Source organism: Cyprinodon tularosa, unplaced genomic scaffold, assembly GCF_016077235.1.
Source record: "Cyprinodon tularosa strain WSP-4 unplaced genomic scaffold, ASM1607723v1 ctg525, whole genome shotgun sequence".
NCBI classification, from domain to species: Eukaryota; Metazoa; Chordata; class Actinopteri; order Cyprinodontiformes; family Cyprinodontidae; genus Cyprinodon; species Cyprinodon tularosa.
The window spans coordinates 726,535-750,124 of record NW_024039258.1 but is presented as its reverse complement, the minus strand read 5'-3'; the positions used below and the strand labels follow the sequence as shown (position 1 = coordinate 750,124).

The 23,590-nt window shown below is 36.9% G+C and overlaps 1 protein-coding gene across 1 annotated transcript in view; it reads right to left on the bottom strand.

Annotated features, from left to right (window-relative positions):
- Positions 1–788: 788 nt before the first annotated feature.
- necab1 (N-terminal EF-hand calcium binding protein 1) overlaps positions 789–23,590 on the bottom strand; it is a 54,392-nt gene continuing 31,590 nt past the window's right edge. The window contains exons 6-13 of the mRNA XM_038304053.1: positions 20,369–20,505; positions 14,519–14,640; positions 11,346–11,422; positions 9,724–9,771; positions 6,336–6,448; positions 3,334–3,411; positions 1,595–1,686; positions 789–1,406 (exon numbers count right to left, since the gene is read on the bottom strand). Of these exons, the coding sequence (XP_038159981.1) occupies positions 1,378–1,406; positions 1,595–1,686; positions 3,334–3,411; positions 6,336–6,448; positions 9,724–9,771; positions 11,346–11,422; positions 14,519–14,640; positions 20,369–20,505 (696 nt within the window). The 3' untranslated portion in view covers positions 789–1,377. The remainder of the gene's footprint in view (positions 1,407–1,594; positions 1,687–3,333; positions 3,412–6,335; positions 6,449–9,723; positions 9,772–11,345; positions 11,423–14,518; positions 14,641–20,368; positions 20,506–23,590) is intronic.

The following is a 23,590-nucleotide window of genomic DNA, read 5'->3' as shown; positions in this document are numbered from 1 at the left end:
CAGCTGTTTCGGTCTCTGTCTGTGACTTTCTTCTTGCATGTGTTGCATATCGCATCTCATTTTTTGTTGTGTGCTTTAAAGATTATTTACCCCAAAACAGTTACACTTGGAAGCATACTTATATCTTTTTTTTTAAATCTAGTTAATTTGAGTGGTTGTGCTGCAACTTATACGCACATCTGTCCACATGTTGAAAGATACTGATTAATAACGCACCCTTCTTATACAAACAAGTGTTTTAAACTTTAGATTTTGGTCAAATATCTGGATAATAGGTTTGAGTCCAATTCAAGACCTAAGTCATTGGTTTAAAAGTCCAAGTCAAGTCAAACATGTTTGAGTTTTTTTTTTTTTTTAAGTCAAGTTGAAAGTAACACAATTAATGACTTGTGTTTGACTCGAGTCTAATTCATATGACTCGACCCCCCACCTCTGTTTATTTAGCACAGAGGAATTAGCCATTAGGCTGGAAAAGATATACCCTGAACCTGATGAAAGTTTAGTGAAAGACTGAATACAAATTCATGCCTCTTTCTACGATTGGAAAAAAAATTCAGGTGTATGCAGTACACTGAGTAAAGTAGTAGTAATATTGACTCGATCAACATGGTTTAAGGAAATCAAGACTGTTTGTTACAATTGTAAACCATACATCATATAAGATTTTGGGAAAACCTGAAAAGATAAACAAATGAAATATTATTTAAAAGCAATTAAACTTGAAATGTGAGAAAAACCTTGTGTTGTAGGTGCAGCATAAAACAAAACCCCAAAGAATGTAAACAGCATACACAACAATATCATCTTTATTTTAGTCCTTGTCTCAGTTCAACACACTAAAGATAGAAACTACAGAAATATGGTTTAATGAGCTTCCTGGAGCTGCTACAATTGACAATGTATTTCTAAGTGCTTCATGTAATTTCTCTTTCACATTCATTCAAGGTTTGATTTTAATCAGGGCACTCATATAATGAAAACAACAATGTTAATCAGAACAACTCAAAGTCTTATTCAAGCTAAACCTAATTATAAAATATAATCCTACAACTAGAAATAACTGGTCCAATGTCCTCAAAAAGACATCTAAGAAACAAACACAATACGATCCAGGTGACAATTCAGACCCCAGATCGGTTACTGATGGGCTCATAGCTTTTGGGGTTAAGGAACTTTTTATACACACAAACGTGAGCTACTGGAGCTACCACTGAACTCTGTAGGAACATGGAAAGTCATATATAGAAATCACCATGGGTCACAAGTACTGCTGCTTTAAGGAGCGTGAGGTGTTTCTGTGGGATGGCGATGTGATGACAGGTGTCTGTTTGTGCCTCACACCCATCAGTGATGATGTTGCTTGGTGCTGTGAAGCTTTCAGTTATTGTTGAGGACCCACCAAGAAGCTGCAGGTGAGACACAAATGATAAACCTCTTAGAAAATGTAGATTTCTCACACAGTCATATGTTATTGTCCAGTAAATCCTGAGCAAAGCATGCTGCACCAAATAACAGGAGCATTTTGGAAACTGTTATTACAGCTTAGTACTTTTAGAAAGTTCTGCAGGCATGAGGGATGTGGCCGTTGACTTACCAGGAACAAGCATGGTGGTGGTGGACTCGGGAGTTTCCAGGAAGTCTACGTTTGCCCTCTGAAAGGTTTTACTGTAGTTAGTCTGTAGGTGGCTATAAAACAGAGAATAGATTGTAGAGTATGAACAGATGACCGCTGTTTGTGTATAATGAGTCATTCGTTTGTCAAAGCTTCTCTGTTTCCTCATATAACACGCTTTATTATAAGCATTTTTCAGCAGTATAAATCTTCCTGGTTTAACAATTAAACCTTGATTAGGAGGTTTTAGTTTTATTGGACAGGAGGATGAACCGATCAAAGACACAAATTAGCAGGGTTTAAATGAAAGACAGTGGCTATAATGAGCCTGTTAAATTCTGTTTCATTCAGTTTATTTACATAGCACCAATTCATCACACGTCATCTCAAGGAAATCTACAGAGACAGTTCAACCACATCATACAATCAGAATGGTTATGTGATTTCTATTTAAGGAAAACCAGCTGATTGCATCAAATCATTGCCTCTTCAGCAATCCCTCACACAAAGCATGCATGTGGCGACAGTGGAGAGGAAAAACTCCCCTTTAACAGGAACAAACCTCCATCAAATTCAAGCTCAGGTTGGGCCACCATCTGCTGAGGCTGACCAGGGTTCAAGGAGATGTAATTAAAAGGAGTCTATTTAATTTATTTCTATGCATTACCTTCATTTGAATAAGATTTTTTTAACAACTAAATAATAAAACATATTAAGTTGTCGGTTTAAACAAAATAAATTAGGTTTTTATTCACAGGGTTGAAAAGTTCAGTTTGCAACTGGACATGAAGTTTTCTAATAGACGTTTCGCCTCTCATCCAAGAAGCTGCTTCAGTTCTAACTAGTGGTGGGGTGCAATGAGATTAATATGCTGTATGTGTAACAAAATAAAGAAATAATATTTTTCCCCTAGTTCCTTTGTTACACCATAAAATGAAAACATTTTAAAATAAGACGTTCAATAAAAACAATGCTTTGGACAGGGTCAAAAACAGATACCAAGGGCTTTGGGAACATCATCACCCATATCAACATTAATGGGTTTGAAGACTATCATGTTCGCAAGAATTGTAAAGTTCTTTATATTTATGTATAAAGTGCAGCACAATGTCACACACATGTTAAATAGTTTTCTTAATAATCCATAGCTGGCTTATTTGCGTGTCATTGTTATAAGAATATAAATAAAAAATATAATATAAACCAAATTTTAAGAGTGAAATTGTGCTCATGGACTAAAAGGTGAAATTACTGTTACGCTTTTTGAACATCTTCACCATCATTGCTGATATTAAGTTACATTGAATTTTTTATTTTACCATCTTTAATAAATATACTCCAAAAATATAGCACTGTTTTAAAATGTACAGGGAATATTTTAACTGAAACTAAATATGAGTGAAAATTTATTAAAAAAAATACATTGTTAATCATATTTATACAGTAAATGTGGAGAGCACTGTTAAAAAAGACCCCAAGGTAGAACAATAAAAAGATAAGGAAGAGAAGTATTTCCCTTTTAATTCCTCTGGTGCATGTTTCCACTCTGAGTTTCTTTCCCCATCAGGTTCATCAAAGTTCAAGCATTAACCAAACCCTCATAATGGGAACTTGATAATGGGTCCATGCAGAATGAAAGAGATAATGAAGAGTTAATATGAAATGATCCTGAGTGTGTTAACTCGGACGCACATGGTCCATGCACACATTAAGATACTCACTTCTTCCACACGTTGTTGTGCTCCCAGAATTCATAGAGAATGAAGCGTGATTCATTTGCCAGCCGCTGAACTGCGATGCTGTCGAGTACAAAACAAAAGAGAAGGCACAAGTCATGCAGTCGCTAATTAGTGTACTACATCATGTTCCCCAACAGAGCCTCTGTGTCTAAACTGTTCTCTTTACAATCTGTCTGTGCAAGCAGTGATGCTATGTTCATAAATGCATTTGAATCAGACATTTGAGCTCCTCAGTAACTGAGTTTGCATTTAACAAAGAAATATGTTGAAAAACATACTATTTAGACAACAAAACATCAAAAATCATTTAAAATCCCCAACTCTGCTGATTTGATTGAAAAATTGAGGATACAAGTTATCCTAAGAGGGAGTGAGGTTTAAAAAAATGCAACAAAGATAAACATTTAAGGTCTTAAGGCAGAAGAAGAGGAGAATAAACATAATGTTTTGGCTAAACACAGCTTAAGCACAAGAAAAAAACTTGACAGGCGAGACAAATATTCCAACGCTGCAGCACATTTTCTCTACGTTATGTGTTTCGATGTTGCTATTATCTAATGCAATATTCTCAGCGGGATGTGAAACTATTTAGTAATCCTGAAATTCTGTCAAGAATGATACCTTTTCAAACTGCTAAACCAGTGGAAAAGATCTTTAGTAAATGTGTTATTTTACTGCTAACATTTGGTGAGTATTTTGGAGCTTGATTGCAGCTCCTATAATGACTACATGTAAAACATTTTCCCAGGCCCAAATGGTATTGAATAAGGAGACATCTTTTTTTGGCTGCAATTGGAAAATAATAGTGAGTTTTAAAAACGCTCACTTAAACTCCTTAAATCAGAGTATTTTGAGTTTTCTTAATTAAGCTGTGCAGATCTATGATGAAGACGGTAGCTGTGTTTGCATGGATACAAATAATTGGATTGAAGGTCTGATCAAATCAGAAATGTTTCATGGAAACGTGAATATTCAGATTAAAGATACTGACCTGATTTGATCCAATAGGAGATAACCTTCATTACGCAAAATAGAGGAGATTTTTGCTGAACACCATTCCTACTGGCGTCCATTTACACCCCCATTCTGATCTTTGGAGTAAAAGTAATCCTCACTGCACAAAAGCAATGTCAGTGTGACATTTCTCAAAAATTAAACAGTTCCACGCACACTTAAATGATCCAGCCAGATGAAACACTTGGTACATGTCATGATCAAATCATTGCATTTAGTGTCCATGTAAACAGATATTTTGAATTTCTGATTAACCAAGGTTTACTGTAGATCGGATAGGGGAATTTCTACGTAGCTACTATTATGTATAAACTTTTTTGCAAATATTAAATCACAAGAAAATCATTCATTAAATCTTTAAATCTTTCACCAGTGCACTTCTTAATATCAGATTTGGATCTGCAGAGTGAACCATCAAGCATCAGCTGCTTGAAATTATAGTTAAGTCAATTTGATGATTTATTTTTTTACTCTTTGTTCTATAAACTGAATTATGCACACAGGTTATTTCACATGCTAGCTGAGGCAGCAGTAAAATGGTAAAATGCTGACATGCGAAACATTAAAATTTAATTAATTTAAGATTTCTACGACAGCAGGTTCTATGTTTGATGAGAATAGAATTAAGCTCATAATTTGAATGCTGCTTCTATATACCTGTCATATGTTTGATATAATTATATTCCTGAGTTTGCTGTTTAAAATCAAATAAACAATGTTTTCATAATATATTTAACCGTATGTATAGTTTTTTTTTTCTCCTGAAGACAGAAAATAATCAAAGGGCATTCTGCTTTATCCATGTTTAGTGGACTAAGGATTGTTTATATTAGACAAACACAAAGTAACATGTATCTGTAAAGTAAACTTTACAATTCTGTCCTTTACACACTGCAAAAAGTGAACTAAAAGTAAGTAAAAAAAACTGGTAAATAAAATGATCTGCCAGTGGAATGAGAATTTTGCACTTAAAGTAAGAAGAAAAACATCACCACTATATAACTTAAAGTGCTGTCTATATAATTTTCCTACTTTAGAGGAAAAACTCAAAACTTCATTGGCAGATGGATCTACTTACCTGCTTAAATCAAATGGAAATACAATTATTTCAACTACCGGTATTTATATTTCACTTTTTCCAGTGTGAATGAGTGGCAGGAAAAGAGTTGTTGAAAGTTAGTAGAAGTATCACTTAGATGATGAGACCAAAATAGTTTTTTTTTTTGGCCTACATGAATTTGAATTGTGATTACTGGACCTTTATTGAAATTGCAGTACCTGGATTGGATTCTGATTTGTTTGGACCAAGTGATATTTTTCCCTGATATGAACTTTTGAAGTTCGTTCACCCAATTCTTCTGTGCTCCTTCAGTAACTATGGACTCCCAGGCCATCTGGAGAAGCTTCACCCTGAGTTCTATTTTTTAAAACTTGGGTCCATTCTGTTGTGGTACAAGACATTTTTGCAGGAATTTTCTTTTTACTTATGCTATTTCCATCAAGCTTTTCTGATGCAACACTTAAAAAAGCGCATTAGAAAAAGCTGATGGAATCGACTTGTAATGGTTACAAGTCGATTACAAGCTGCTGCATTGCATTATGGGCCCTAAAACATGCATCCATTCTGTGATGCATGGATGCATGTTTTAGACCTGCATGCATTGAGCCTTACCAGTTAGTTGGACCCAAATATAAATATTGCAAGAATTGAAAATCTAAGTTGTTAACACATTCCATCCAGTCTGACCAGAGAGAAAACCTCACTTTTCGTCCTGCATTTTTTTCCCCCCAGTCCAGAAAAGATCACAATGTTATGCTGGCATACACATAAAATCCCACTAAAACCCATTGTTTTGTTGTAATAAATGTTACAAAATGATCACTTTTTCACAGCAGAGTAGCTACATACTGTATATAATAACACCTAAACCAAATTCCTCAAAGGAGAAAGGATAGTAAAGCAAACTGACTGTAAGCATCCTGTCTGGACGGAGGCACAATCAATGTACTGCCTAAGGGCCAGTCGAAACTCCTCCAGCTCCTCCTCCAGCACCGACAGCTGCCTTTGGACTATTAGGATGGGCTGTGAAGACAACAAACATTCAAAACTTCAGTTTGCTTCTGGCACGTTTAAATTATCAGCCTATTTGGATATCTGTGGAGAAGATACTACTCTGAGGATAGACAGAAGTGGATTTTGACATGACAGAAAGAGCAAAGGGGTGTTTAAACTCAACCTCTGGTTGAGACGTGTGAAGAGCAGAAAAAGCTTGGTTTTAATCGTGACAGCAGAAAGTCTGCTTATCATTTCCTGAGGCTGATAATGTGACAGGGAAGGCTGCAGATGAGATTAGGAAGTGAATGGTCTGCAGGGTGGCAATAAGGTACACTGTGTGTGTTAATGAGGGGGTGTTTTCTGCAGAGGAGCAAAAGTCGATGAAATGACCCAGTGTTTGTGTGCAGCCAGGACTGAGGCCCTCAGGATCCTATTTCTGTGGCTAATTGGGGAGAAAGACAGACACGATCTCAAGTTGTCAAACACATAAACAGCCACACATCAGGCTGGTCATTAATGGTTTCTTCAGCTACCATTTTATCTTGAGTGACACAAACCGTTAAGTCAATTACACGTTGATTCATTCATACAGAGATCTGCTCTGAGGCAGTAATGAGAAATTATCTTTTCATCTCCATGGATTAATTTACATCAGTATACTCGTTCTGTGCATATTACTTATTTCTTAGAGTAAATAGACTCTTAGGTCCTTTAACTTTATGCACATGACATCATATTGCCACAACAGTCAATGCATTTATTAGGATTTATTATGATCAACCAACACAAAGTTGTGCAGTGAAGAATTGAGATCTGGAAGGGAAACAATGGTTGTTTTTGGAGGGTGTTTTGGTAACAAAATCTAAAATCTGTGTTTTCCTGTTGTATGTAGCACATCCAAGTTAGTCTTTGTAGGATCACCTTTTGCAGCAGTTGGATGTGCAGGTCTTTGTCTGTAAAATCTAGATGTTTAAAATTGTTCCCATTCTTCGTTGTAAATAGCCTGGACAGATTAGATGGGTTTACAGAGAGGACCAAAAACTAAGCCTTGTTTTGGCTTAAAAAACATGCAAATTGAACCGGATGAACAGGTCCGCCCCTTAGGAATGCGGGTCGTTTGGGGTCTTTGTTAGCCTGCAATACCGGATACCTGTCTATGTATCTGAAAGGGGGGAGTCATTAGAGGGAATTGTTGGCCTGGCTGAACAGGCAAGGTTTTCTTCCCCTGTAAGGGGCTGCAATGATAGCCGGAAGGGATTAACTCAATTGCTGCATTGTAGGTTTTTGAAAGCTGAAACCTGAATCCGCCCCCTCTGTTTAAGGTTGTTTTTTTCTACCTTAACATAGATTCACACCCCTCTCTAACCATCTATCTTCTTTATCCAAAATTTGAAAACATTTTGGTCCTCAAAAGAATGTCCTTTGTCCATAGTTTGTAGATGTACTGTAGAGTCTTGTCCCGAGGAGGTAGCTCTTCTGTGTCGGGCCATGCGTCTGTGGAGAGGTATTGCAGGCTAACAGATAAACCCAAACAACCCCCATTCCAAAGGTGCAGACCCGTTTGTCCGGTTCAATTTGCATGTTTTCTAAGCAAAAACAAGGATTTGTTTTTGGTCCTTTCTATAAAGCCTCAAACTCAACACTATTTCTGACATTTTGAATTGAAAAAGCTTCCTGGATGGTAAGCAAAACTTATTTAAACTTTTTTTGGAATGACTATGACCTGGATGACTGTGAATCTTCAATGGCAAAATTAGTTAAATGTTTTTTTGAGTAACATTCTTCACTGATAACTTTACTTCAAATTAAGTGAAGTATTTTATCTAACTTACCATACTTTTACCTGATGTGTGTGTAGGCGTGGGGGGGGGGCGAATGGCACCTGTGGGGTGCCATTCGCCTGGGGGGCCAATCAGATTTTAGGTTGGGGTCCAGTGCCCCTTCTCCTCTCTCTAGCTCTGCCCCTGTCAATACTTACCCTTTCAATGGATTCTCCTTCAAATTTAAGTCTGAACTTTGATTCATATACTCTATTCTTAACAGTACTGTAAAGGCTATAATTATTATTTTAGGTTGTTGTCCTGCTGGAAGGTGAATCTCTAACATGCTTATCCTGTGTTTTTGTCCCCATTCGCCTCCCTATGATCTCTAAACAACTTCCCTGTACCTGTATATATATAAACACATACATATATATATATATATATATATATATATATATATATATATATATATATATATATATATATATATATATATATATATATATATATATATATATATATATATATATATATATATATAGTGTCCTACACAGCGAGGCATGGAACTGATTTTAAAACCTCCCACAGCCTGCAGTCACAAAAATTGTTTTAATGTTGTTTAGGTCATGAGTTACTAAAGTAGGGCATTAAAAAATAGGTCTTTACTAACATCTTATGTAACGTCATAAAAGTATTCACTTTCCCCTCGCAGCTGCAGGCTAACTTATGCATTTAGTCGGCTCTGTTTAAGTCCAAAGAGACTTCAGCAGAGCGGTGGAGCACGCAGGCACAGATAGGGCAGAAGGTGGGTATTAGGCTTAATCATGTCTTCCTAGTCTGAGTTCCTGGCAAACAAATCTAACAAGGGTAGTTCAAGCTAAAGGTGAAGGCCCCCAGACACCTGCATGACTTTTTATGTGATACATCTTATAAATAAAGGTGGTATAAAGGATTTACATCATATTGAAGGAGAATGTACTGGAACACAAAGGAAGCACATGTGTAAAAGCTTTTCCTCTTGCAACCCACTTTTTTATATTAGGCTATTTTATTTGCTTTTTTTTTTTTTATTGATCTGCTTTCACGTATGGGCAGTAACGATAGACCCAGACTTGTTCGATGTTACCTCAGTTGAAAAAGCAGTCACAATGCACATAGCCTCAAGACTAGATTAAATGTGTTTGTTTGTTTACATGTCTGTGTAGTCATAATGCGTATAACTTGTTTTGACCCTTTGATAAGTCATCAAGACAGAAAAAATAGAACCAACATTATCCATTCAAACTGAGGTGTCTGTCTACATGTCAAACATCCTCATACCTTCATACCCGAATTAACCATAGATGGACGGATTAATAATGATGGCAGGCTAAGTAAAAAAAAAAAAAAAAGCAGGGAAGCACTACTGTTTCTATGGCAACTGCTGTCTTGTCATTATCAGTCTTGCCTCGGCTTCTGTAAAACCCCTCCACATGACAGCGGAGAAATAAACACAGCACAGACCCTGACTGGTGAAAGGAGGATGAAAGTCAAACCAACCGATTTGCTCTCCAGAACCTCCTCTTCGACGGGCTCCATACGGATCTCCTGCAAGAGAGGAGCAAGTTTATGGCATTGAGTTCTTTACCTGTGTTACAGCATACAGATGTGCATTTTGTTTTCATTTTTACATAGATATTGGTACAAGTTTAGAGGGAAATCTTAGATCACAACTTAGACTACATATAATTATCAAAACCACGTTTAAGCAGGAAGTTAAATTTGAAATACAAAATATTCTTAAATAGCCACTATTAAAAAGCTGTTTTAATTTGCTTTAATGAAAAAAATTACAACACAATTACATACAGTATTATACCACCATATATGGAATGGCACAACTCTCGATTGTCATGTAAAAAATGAGGGCATCCTAAATCAGTTTTTCATGTGCAATACTATCAATGATTCTTTTATTGTATTCTACAGCTTTAAACACATATCTTAAACTAGTTTTCATTTATTCTGGATTTTTTTATTATCTTCTAGTCCTGGTCCCTGTAGTCATTTTCTTTTTTTAGATGATTCCCAGCTTCAACAAACCAGATTCAAACGATTCAGTAGATTTTTTGCAGAAACCTGTTAATGACTGGTTTTATTCATTGAGGATATTTGAATAAAGGTAATGATGTCAGCATAATGGATAATAATGAACCTTGATGAAGATGATGGCCCGTATTCAGATTTAAAGTATATTTCAAAAATAGCAACTTTTAGGGCGGTATTTCTCTATTAAAATGTTTTTGTATTGGTCTGGCATTAAATTTTAATGTTTAATTTAATTTAACATGGTCATACATAAACAGGTTCTCTTCAGTCAAAGGCTTTTTCCTATCAAGTGTAGGACAGACTGCTACAAGGAAAGATTCTACAGCCAAAAGAATCTACTACAACTTGTTAAGGGAACCCATATAAGTTGAGACAACGTTTATTTCCTTTTAGACTTATTAAAGTATTTTTGAATAAAATTTTAGTAGCTGTAAGCTAAAAAATGGTTGTTAAGACAAGTAAAAGCTTGAAAATGTTACTCTGACAATTACAATTATACGAGATGTGTATCATTTAGGGGTCATTCACAATTCAACATTTTAACATGTGTACAAAACATACTTTCTTAAACCCCCCCTATCTTATATCAAAACATATCAATAAATCGAACAAAAAGAAACTGAGTAAAATTTTCCTGCACAAATATAACAAAATATGTAATAATATGAGCTACACAAGTGTATGTGTCGTTCACTTGTTAAAACTGTGAATGACCTATTAGGGACTGCAGAAAATGAAATAAATGAAGTTTTCAAAAATATTCAAACTTGTTGGTCTGTATATTTAATTCTACGGTATATAACCAATCCCCCATTTCTTGTCACCGAGGTCTCATCAGAATCACCCTATTTGAGTTTGATCTGCTTTATATCTTCTCTATGAGCATATGTGTATGTGTTCATAATGTGGGCAGGTGCTGTTTTACACTCTGAAATTGTTGTGAATCTGCTCATGATTTGGAGTCGGTTTCAGGAGATAATGTATTGAACAGATCGCTGGAGGCAAACAAAGACACAAAATAAGTTGTAAGAAGAATAATATAAGAAATATTCTTAATAAAAAGGTGAAGCCACCTTCTGCTCTAGGCGGTCGATAAGCTTCTGCAGCCTGTTGACCTGAACCGTCCACTGACAATCTTCATCATAAACACCTAGGGGAGAAAGGAAAAGCACAGAGGGAGCTGCATAAAAAAAAAAAAGATGAAAGCTGCTGCATACATCACAGCTATTTAAAATATTTTTAGCCATTGACCCTTTGGAGCAAATGCAGGTATGAATGACGGCAGTGTGCCAGGGGGTCAATTCAGGGTTTCCTTTCATGTCAGGCGGCAAACAACCAGGACAATCAATAGGAACGCTTCGAGTCCTGTAATCGCTTTGTTTGGCTCCTGTGCCTGTTTCCCAGATCTGCAGGCAATCACAGCCGGCGGTGCGTTGGAGAGGCAATGAAGAGGTGACTGTGTGAAATCAATGGTTAAAAAAAATGATGAGAACTGAAATGGAGACAATCAGTCACTTCTGAATCAGACACAAACATAACTTGTATCAGGTCTGGAAATGTGAGGAAAATGTTAGCTTTGTTTTCAATAAATATTATTATTTAGACTAGGTTTGTAGGAGCATACAGGTGCTGGTCATAAAATTAGAATATCATGAAAAAGTAGATTGATTTCAGTAATTCCATTTAAAAAGTGAAACTTGTATATTATATTCATACATTACATACAAACTCATATATTTAAGATGTTTATTTTGTTTAATTTTGATGATTACAAATGACAACAAATGAAAATCTCAAATTCATCATATCAGAAAATTAGAATATTACTGAAGACCAATAAAAACAAAGGATTTATAGAAATGTTGGCCAACTGAAAAGTATGAACATGAAAAGTATGAGCATGTACAGCACTCAGTATTTAGTTGGGCCTCCTTTGGCCTGTATTACTGCAGCAATGCGGCGTGGCATGGTGTCGATCAGTCTGTGGCACTGCTCAGGTGTTATGATAGCCCAGGTTGCTCTAATAGTGGCTTTTAGCTCTTCTGAATTGTTGGGTCTGGTGTATTGCATCATCTTCTTCACAATACCCCATAGATTTTCTATGGGGTTAAGGTCAGGAGAGTTTGCTGGCCAATTAAGAACAGGGATACCATGGTCCTTCAACCAGGTACTGGTAGCTTTGGCACTGTGTGCAGGTGCCAAGTCCTGTTGGAAAATGAAATCTGCATCTCCAAAAAGTTGGTCAGCTGCAGGAAGCATGAAGTGCTCTAAAACTTCCTGGTATGTGGCTGCGTTGACCCTGGACCTCAGAAAACACAATGGACCAACACCAGCAGATGACATGGCACCCCAAACCATCACTGACTGTGGAAACTTTACACTGGACTTCAAGCAACGTGGATGAAGTGCCTCTCTTCTTTTCCTCCAGACTCTGGGACTTTGATTTCCAAAGGAAATGCAAAATTTACTTTCATCAGAGAACATGACTTTGGACCACTCACCAGCAGTCCAGTCCTGTTTCTCTTTAGCCCAGGCAAGACGCTTCTGACGCTGTCTGTGGTTCAAGAGTGGCTTGACACAAGGAATGCGACAGCAGAAACCCATGTCTTTCATACGTCTGTGTGTGGTGGTTCTTGAAGCACTCACTCCAGCTGCAGTCCACTCTTTGTGAATCTCCCCCACATTTTTGAATGGGTTTTGTTTCACAATCCTCTCCAGGGTGCGGTTATCTCTCTTGCTTGTACACTTTTTTCGACCACATCTTTTCCTTCCCTTCGCCTCTCTATTAATGTGCTTGGACACTGAGCTCTGTGAACAGCCAGCCTCTTTAGCGATGACCTTTTGTGTCTTGCCCTCCTTGTGCAAGGTGTTGATGGTCGTCTTTTGGACAACTGTCAAGTCAGCAGTCTTCCCCATGATTGTGTAGCCTATAGAACTAGACTGAAAGACCATTTAAAGGCTTTTGCAGGTGGTTTGAGTTAATTAGCTGATTAGAGTGTGGCACCAGGGGCCATCAATTTTGAACCTTTTCACAATATTCTAATTTTCTGATATGATGAATTTGAGATTTTCATTTGTTGTCATTTGTAATCATCAAAATTAAACAAAATAAACATCTGAAATATATGAGTTTGTATGTAATGTATGAATATAATATACAAGTTTCACTTTTTAAATGGAATTACTGAAATCAATCTACTTTTTCATGATATTCTAATTTTATGACCAGCACCTGTATTAACTCTGACGAAATGATGCTTAATAAATTTGCTGCCAAATGAACATTAGCATATCATGAGGCTTGAAATTAAAAGTACAAACTAATGTTGTTGTATCTCAATTAATATAGAATCGCTCTGATGTCATATCAGTGTAAGACTTTTGATTCGTCACCTAAAGTTATGTACATTTTACATTAACCAAAAACAAAACTAAATCCAAGTATACAGCACTCAGATAAAACCAAACTGAAAGTTGGGGGGATAATGATAGGTCTGTAGAAACTTTGGATGCAATGGATAAGGTCCACAGCACAGGAGCAGGACAGCAATCAAATCTAGTCTTAATGGAGCAGCTGCTGAGAAAACTGGAGTCAGTCCTGTTTGCAGATCATCACAAGCCAAGTAGAGGACACTGCAAACATGTGGATGGATGCGTTCTGGTCAGATGAAACAAATCAAAATTTCTGGTCTTTGTACAAAATACTTTCTTGTGGAAAAATTGTTCTTCAAAGAAGGGAGAAGGAATTGGTCCCTAGATTTTCAAAAGCTGTTAAAAACTTGTAGCCCAATAAACAAGACTAAATGTTTAAATGTGTAATTTCTTGTTTGCTAATTATTTAAAACTAATAAAATCCACCACTGTTGTTGTATAAACACATGATAATCATACTTTGTCGCATAAATGCATATGATCTTACAATTCCTTACTTTTTTGTTGGATGTGAAACTATAACCACACGAAATTGGGGCAGTAACTGATATTGGTTATGAAACCCCTGATCTGTAAATTTCATTGATGCGTATTTAAAACCCCAAAGCTCCATCTGAGGACAGCAATTCCCCTCCAGGCTCTCCCTGCCCTTTACTCTGCCTCACCTCTGCTTACCTTCCTTCCACCTCTTTGTTGTGCATTCTGATCAGCAGAGATGGGCTCGTTTTTTACCTTGCAGCTGTTTCTTTGCAAACACCAACATCGCATTAAGTTATTTAAAATGAGCATCAAATATGGAAACACATAGGCCTACCTGAGTTAACCAGACTGAGGAGAGGGTTGCTGGGAGAGAGGCTGTTGTTTCTCTGAAGCCTTCGATTGGACCGACGACCAGAGAGCTGGATGGAGAGACCCTCTGGCTTTACTGGGCCCTGTCTGGACTCATAAAAGATCAGTTTTAGCCTCACATCAATACAGTATTAGTTGATCTCATTTGGTGCCAATTTACAACAAATCTTGTCTAAACAACAACAAACAAGATAAAAAAAATAAAAATAAAAAATGTATACAATGACATTTACAATCTATCATATTTAATCATGTAGTGTAAACAGATGCAGCTAAATGGATTCCAAGATTTTAAACAATGATGTTAAGTTAATTTACCATTCCAGTTGTTCAAAGTTTTATATCTACGGAAATTCAGCCAATTTACATCTGACTTTTCAGCAGCAACTCTTCCTGAATGAGAATGTAGCCACAGAGAACAACCAATTGCATTGACTACTTAGCTTTGCAGCATCCCTTGGACTGAACGTGCATTTAGTGACAGTAGAAAATCCTATTTAAAAAGAAGAAACCTCCAGGACAACATCATTGAATTAAAAAGAAAAAGTAGTTTTAATGGGAGCAGTAGCTCCTATAATGGCTTAATTTAGGAGAGAAACACAAATCAAATAGATAAGCTCTGAGCTATCTGTAAAATCCTTCAATTAAGAGAGAATACTTAGTTGCAGTATTGCTCCTTTAAATACTTTGTCGTTAAACAAAGTAGTGTATAATTCATAGAAAGAGAACATAGAATTAATGCAGCTATAGCTCAGCCAGTGAACCACTTAGCATAAGCTAGGTCTGCTTCCATGAAGAGAGAAGAGAGAGAAAACATAAAGTTAAAAGCAGCAAATCATGCAGATAGTGAGTAACTGGAGAGGGTGTAGCAGAAGTTTATGTCCTCCAGCACTCTAAGCTTATAGCAGAAATCTTTAACATCAGGACCATGATCACTTTTTTTGTAAGAGTTAAAACTTGGGATCGCTCTGAGGTGACTAGATGGAGCTGGGAATACATTTAGCAAACCCAGAGTTGTCCTGTTTTATTCCTGTAACATTGACACTAATGTTAGTGACAAGGTGCATACTCCCAGAGGGTGACATCACCTAAGATTTATCATACTGTCTCCAACTTGTTTTTTCCCCCTACACTGAAAAGACTGGAGGGATTCTGAGCACACACAGATTTTTTTTATGCTGAAAGTTTATTTTAGGTTCTTCTGCACAATCCCTTTTGAAACCTCGGCGGATTTCTACCTATTGGTGGTTCTCTGTAATCTCAAGGCTAATAATTATTTAACCCTGTTGCTTCTGAAAAACGTAGGCCAGCATATGGCAATGTTTATATAAAACAAAAGATTCATTAGAATTTGAACTCTCCACATCTTCTTCAATTTGATCCAGTAAGGACACCACTAAACCGACTGAAAGATAAAAATGCGTGTTAAAAAGCTAAAACAGCTGATAAACTATAACAATTTAGATCTGATTAAGTTATTTTTGATTGGAAATAAGAAAATTATATATTCAAGCTATCAAATAATTGATTATATACTTACCAAGCATGGATTTTTGTAAAATTTGTTAATAAACATTAACTGTCTTTTTAAGAATTTAACCAAAACATCGTGTTTGATTAATTAGATGTCTGTAGGGTAACTTTTACATCTTCTTCTTACTACGCTTTCAGTGTAAATTAAAATTACGTTACGTAGAACACCCTGACTTGCAAAGGGTCATTTGCTTCTCTGCCTATGGAAAAAAGAAACATACAATTTGCTTTTGGTTTTCGTTTTATGTTAAATCAGACCCAGTGATCCCCCTAATATAGGTAGGAACCAAGCCATGCCTCATATGTTCCTCTGCACCCCAATACTGATGCAGCCAGTGTGTTTAGCATAGGCTCTTGGTCTAATATTAGCAATCACTAAAATCACCAATAGCAATAGTTTTCCTAGCATTAAAACATATATTAAAAGTGTTTGATTGGTGAACAGAGTAGCTAAAGGTTAAAGCCAATGCACTGCACTAGAGAAGTGCTTAAAAAGGCATTATATGTGCAGAGAGTGTGTGGACTGTTGGCTTCATGTGTCAAAATCTAAGTCATTTCCAGCTTAGCAGGTGGTAAATTCTCAGTTGGACTTTCTGTATTTAAATTTATGTAGATATTTTTTTCTTTATATGCATTTTAATGCCCTTTTTCTTAAAGGGCTCCATTGCGAACCCCTGATTCAACTATTGTAAATTTAAAAACAAATAAAATGGTAAAGACCTTGTTTTTCTAGAATAAGGACATGCTTATTCATGCTGATTTACTACTAAAAAGGAGAGCTGCAGGGGGCCTATGACACCATTTAGTCCCCAGCCAAATTCAGTTGAAATGTAGTGTGAAATATCCACAAGCTGACATCTGGTATGTATTATGGGTATTTCTGAGTCTACTGGTGAGTCATAATCTCAGCCGCATAGCCACTTTCATAGGTAAAACTGGCATCTTAAAAGGAGAAAAAGAGGACTTCAAATGCTGGAGAGCAAAGTGGGAGGCCAGAGAAATAACAGTCAGGATAATAATGATAATAATAAGTCCGTCACCTTCTGTTTAAGCTGAAGAGCCAACCTATTATTTAAAGAGCTCAGTTTACAAGTATATACAACATTCTTTGAAAAGTCAGAGTAAAATTCAATATTAATGGGTATGAATGTAAGACTAAGAAGATAGTCTGTGCAAATAAATGGCTTTGCAAGAAGAAAAATATAATTTGAAATTCATAATATCAGATAAGCCTGGTGCAAAGTATGGCTTTAGGTCAGAACAGCTCTTCATTTGCTCACAGCCTCTTAAAAGCACAAAGGTAAATTAAAACCCACCACAGTAACAGCTCCTGATGTTTGCCAGAGCACAGTGATTACATCCAGACTCACAGGGGGATTTATCAAGTAACAAGACAGAGAAGAGGCAGCCGGGGAGTGAGGGAAGGTCACATTGTAATGATATAAAATAGGAAGTATTGAATGGAAGTACATTTTAAATGTGTATAGCATGTTCTATTGATTTGTCCTCTTTCCAAGCTCAACATACAATTCGGGAGAAGTTGCAATGTTTTCAATCTCTCTAGGTCTGGGTTTGAGACCTAGGAGACCTTTATTAAAGCTTAATCATTGGTAAAATTGTTATGGCTGAGTGTCTAGGGAGCCACAACTTGATAAATTGAAAAACCAAATATAATTTCAACTCAGAGCCAGACATTTTACGAGTGTGAAGGTGTGAAACAGCATTAACACAAATTTGCCCTTAATGTTTCTCAGTTAAAAAATAGTCTTTTTAAAATACACGTTTTCGACATTAAAGAGCCTTTCTACTCAAACACTCAGAACAGGAGACCCAGTTCTATCTATGACAAGACGCAGACAGGTGAAAAAGTTTACATCATTAGCCGTCGAATAAATATAGGGTGCCACAAATAAACACAGACATTACCCGCAGGGAGGATTCACCTACACTGCAAAAACAATCCAGAAATAAGTAAAAAATGGCTTAAATTAAGTATATTTAGCCTTAATTTGAGCAGGTAAATAAGATGATTTGCCAATGGAATGAGTATTTTCACTCTTAAAATAAGATAGTTAGATAATATTTACTTGAAATAAGACGATAAAATAGTTTTTTCTTATTTTAAAAGGAAATTGTCTTGTTCCATTGGCAAAGTGTCTTACTTATCTCCTCAAATCAAGGAAAAACACACTTATTTTAAGAAAAAATAACTTATTGAGATTTATATTTTTTGCAGTGTATACGTCTGTCTGCACAATGCAATCCATGTGAGGGATCTGTGCATGTGTGAGCTGTGAGTCATTGCCAACGCTAATGACCTGAGCACACCGGAAGCATGTTGGAGCTCTGAATACACACCCAGACTCGTCAAGAACTACATGCACACATGCAACCAAACCCTCTGAGAATCACTGCCTGCTCATGGCTGAACCCTTTTGACAAGAACCACTGAGGGTTCATCATCACCAGCCAGTACTGTTATTGATTTATGAATAAACTATCTAATGATGAGCAGGGGTGAGATTTAAATGATATGTTAAATAAGATGACATTTTTGCTATTTTTAGAAAATTTCTTACTTGTAATCTTACATTTTTATGCAATTACCTTTTTACTCTTTAAATTTGAGGAAACAAACTAGCTACTTGTATTCCATTTCACCTTGTTTTCGTGATGGCTGACAGTATTTGAAAAAAAAAATACTGAAAACTATGAAGAAAGCAGAACGACATGCAGATGTAAATAGCTTAGCATGAATGTTTACAATAGTTATGCTGCTCTAGGCTGCTCTAGGCTTAGACTGCTGGAGGGCATAGGGACCCTTTTTTATCCTTCTGCTTCATTCTATCTCTATTGTCTAATTCTTCAGAATTTGTTGGTTCAATCTCTTACATTACACTCTCTCTGCTTTTTCTCGTAGTAGCTTCATCTGATCTGTTCCTGTTTGGCTGTGTCACCCTCCTGGAGAGTTTGTGGATGTTGGGGTTTGGCCTGTTTTTCAGTATAGTCCTGTTTCTCTGACTGTGACTAACTGTATGTGCTCTCTTTCATCTTCTAACATGGGAGCTGGCTGGAACCCTTCTGCCTGGCTGTGCGTTTCCTGGACGGGTAAGCCTGTGGAGCTGGTTGACAGTTGCCTTATGTATCTCTGCTTCTTTCTTTCTGTATGCCAGCTTTTTTCTCCTTGAACCCCAGTTGGCCACAGTAGATGGCGGTTCACACTGAGTCTGGTTCTGCTGGAGGTTTCTTCCTGTTAAAAGGGAGTTGTTGCTCTCCACCGTCGCCACAAGCAAGCTTTGTGTGAGGGATTGCCTTTGAGTCAATAAGTCCATGAATCAACTAGTTTTCCGTAAAAAAAAAAACTTTGAACCAATCTGACTCTGTCTTTGATCTGGTTGAATTGTCTCTGTTAAGATGATGTTGAGATGGTGTTGCTATATAAATAAATTGAATTGATTTGAATTGAATGTATTGTCTTCTACTTATCCAAGACCCAATTAATCAAGTAGAGAAAGGAAACTCTGTCTTTCTTCTCAGTGAAAGCTCATTTGGCGGATTCTGAGACATTCTTACACCAAAAGAATAATCTAGGGCACCCAAGTTCTGGTTCTCTTGTTTCCCCTTTTGTTCTTTCGTCTTTATTTTGTTATAAATGTGGCCTATCCAGGCGGCTGTCCAAGCACCATGTGACTTGCTGTATCATTAATTCGATAAAGTTACCAGCAACTTTTTGCCTCCTGTCGTAGATCTCATCTATTACTAACACCAAAAAGCAACCAGACCCCCTACATTGTTTTCCTGTTGCAGACTACATATTTTTATAAATAACAATTTAAACAAGTTTTATTTTTCTCTTTTGAAATTTATATAATAAAAATACTATAAAACTCTTTATGACTAAGGGGGATTAACAGCAAGTATGTAGGTCCACCGGCTCGCTTGGCCCTCTCTTGGTGTCCCCTCTTGTCCTGATTACATCCTGTCTTAGTCCCTTCTCTCAGATCTTAACAAGCTCTCTTTAATTGGCTGACGTTTGTCTGTATCAAGGCGATGAAAATGTACTTAATAAACAAATGATGAGTCACATAAGTTGTGTCTATTACAAAGAGGAGCAGGTGTATAGGCATGCATGTCTCTAATGAGAGATATAAATTACAACAAACAAAACATGCACGTAATTATTAGCGTCTAATTACAGGTCTCAATGTTCATTTTCATGTTTTGGTGCCTGAGTGTGCGATTGTGCTTGTTGGTGTGAAGGACCAGAGGGATTTGCACTCACTTCTCCTGGCGAGTTTGCTCAGCTGTGGTTTCCATGGCGCACTCAAGCGAGCTTTGAAGTGAATGAAGCTGATTGGTTGTCTCTTTCAGCAAGAAGCGGGTCACAAACTGCTCCAGGTGGGTGGACTCCTGATAGTCCTGTCAATCAAGGTGGGGAATAGGGGGAGGACAAGTTTGAGTGGGCGGAACAACAAAGGGAAGCTGTGACAGGTTTCGAATGCCACTCCAGAGTCACTAAACGTCCAAACCTCCTATGCTAATTAAAATGTACCCACAAGATTGTTCAGGAGAGATTATGTAACACTTCTTCTCAAGAGGAAAAAACATGGAAAAGTGTATGAGGAAGAAGTGTTAGGTTTCATGGATATTTCTAATATTTACGATGCAAAATTGATCGTACTTTCTGTGATTCCTGTTTTGAGATTACTAAAATAATTTTAATGCTTTAAATGGCATGATATGTGCACCAAGTCCTCTGGGTTTAAAATAGCCATAGAGCCTAATACTGCCACCTCCGTACCTCACAGTTTGGATGGTGTTGATTTGTTTCGGAGTAATGGCTTACCGGGCTCACCAGGTTGCCTTTCAGACCATTCTATTACATCTAATTTTGCCTCAAGTTCTGATAAAGTTTGGCCAACTGGTAGGTGTATTTTTCCTCAAACAACTCTTCAACATCATCATCATAACTTGTAGCTTTTTTGAAAACTATCCAGACATTTCTCAATTTGGGCTAGACAAACCAAGTGCTTTCTCAAACTCAGAGTTTTTTAATTTGTCTCCTTTGGAAGAAATTTACCTTGAAAACAGAGATAGATTGCATGCACTCTTCCATAATGTCAAAAGATAACAAATATGTAGATAACTAAGTAAAATCCTTTTTTGAAAAAAGATTAGTGATCCAGTTATGAACCGCAGTGCACTGTCCTGCTCCTTCTGCAACTAGGTTTTAAATGCTGGTCTTCAAACTTCAGAATATGGCCAAATAAAGTTTAATAAATATGAAAACTTTAAGCGCTTTTCCACCCTTTCTTTTGACCTCTGACCTTTAGCAGCAGATTAACGGATTAGAGGTTGGATCTTAATTTTTGGCTTGTTTATTTACTTATTTATTTTCAGGAATACCACTAATTACCACTAATGCTATGTTGCTAGGTTACTTAAAATCCATCCATCCATCCATTTTATGTTAAGCTGGGTGCTCACGAGGGGTGCTGTTGGCTATTTCAAGCTGTCTACGGGCGAGAGGCGGGGTACACCCTGGACAGGTCACCAGTCCATCGCAGGGCAACACAGAGACAAACAAGAGAAATAACCATTCACACACACATCTAATGCTGAGCCTTCGACACACCTGAGGCGCATCTCATCATCAGAGGATCCACAGTATATAAGCTGCCTTCAGACCTTGCCTCGACGCCGCAGTGTTAAATCCAGTTGGTTAGCACCTAAGCCTAGTATCTTCTGAGAACCTTTGTTGCCATTGAATCCAGATAGGATTCTTACCCTTTGTCTCTGTTTTTAGGAATCCTGTTTTTCTCCTGTGAAGCTCTGGAAGAGCTTAACCTGCCGAGCCTGCCCTCTGAGCCAAACCTGAAGACTCTTCTCTGGATTCCCATGCAGCTCTGGACTAAGAGCTGGAAACTCAAAACCAAGGTCTGCCCTCACGCTAGAAGTAAGACGCTGAAGCAGTTATCGGACTCTGCTGAACAAAACTATCTCTGGACCCAACAGTGCCTCTCTCAAAGCTTTAACCGGACTTCTCAAGGTATAAACCTGAAACTCTCTAAATCAAGCTCAACTGATTCAACGCTAACTGAACTGTCTCCTACACAGACTCCAGTGAACCAGCCCCCAGGCCTGAACCAGTACCAGTGTTATTTCCATGTGCTTTGTGAACAAATAAACTTGTTAAACTTTTCTTCAGTCTCCGTGGTGTTCTGCATCTTGGGCCTTTCAGTAACCCATCATGACAAATTAACCTAATAGTCATGTTTTTGGACTGTGGGAAGAAGCCGTGAAGTAACTAGGTTTATGTGGTATGGCCTTAAACCTAGTTACTTTAAATAACTTTGACATTCAACCACCAGTTTTTGTATGCCTTATTATAGGGTGCTATAAATAAATATTTTCAAATGAAACATAAGATAAATCTAAAGTCCATCATTCTTTAGATAAACAAAATAATCCTTTGAGTAAGTGAGGAATACATCCTGTGGACAAAATAATACCATTTTATACTAACTATTTATTTACATTATTGCAGATTAAGCAACCATTAGGAAACTGATTGTATATTGGCACCGTAGAATAGAATAGAATTCAACTTTATTGTCATTACACTGTCACAATTACCAAGCAAAAAAATGTAGTTTGCATTTATCCGGAGGTGCTATATGGAATAGAGATATCTATCCACATGTGTACAGAAACCATTTATGTATTGATTATAAATGGTATATATAGGCAGATAGTAATTGTAAGAGGCTATAAAATAAATAAATATGAAAACAATATACAAATTTTACAGAAATGTTAGGATATGGATTATATATATATTAGTGGGGTTATAATACAGGATAAATAACTATAGTTGAGAAATGCATGTAAGTGGTGTTTGATCCGTTATAGTTACAGTTAATGTTCAAGCCAATTTAAGGCAGCAAATTAGTATCAACCTGCCCCCATTTTTTCAAAGGAAAGTGTTTATTTGGGACATTATAGCAGGAAACCAAACCTACCCTGATTTCTTCTGACTGACGGATAATAAGAAAATAAAGAAGTAAGGAACTGAAGTCCATTTCTACTGTTATCCTGTGGTCCATGAGAAATGAGTTGATGAATCATCCTGATGCAGCCTTTTTTTTCCTGATTTGCACAACAGGTGTTTGCATAATGAGCAAAACATGTTTATGTTTCTGCTATGTTTAATAGTCAACCTCAATGTATGATGGAGTCATTGGCATCTTGTCATTTTATGAGGTTTTTTTTTTTTTTTTTTGGTCAGGCTGTGACTATTGGATAAACTTACTGAGATGGAAAAATATACCTCTGACATTGAGGACATATCATCTGCTGTGCCAGAAACAAAGCAGGAGGGCTGACTGTTTTTTAGAATCTAATCAAAGGGGAGGTAAAGGTGCTTGGCTCTGTAGAGTTAGATCTGCACGCTCTGCAGCTGCTCACTCAGTTCTGAGCTCTGAGACTATTCTTATTATAAGCA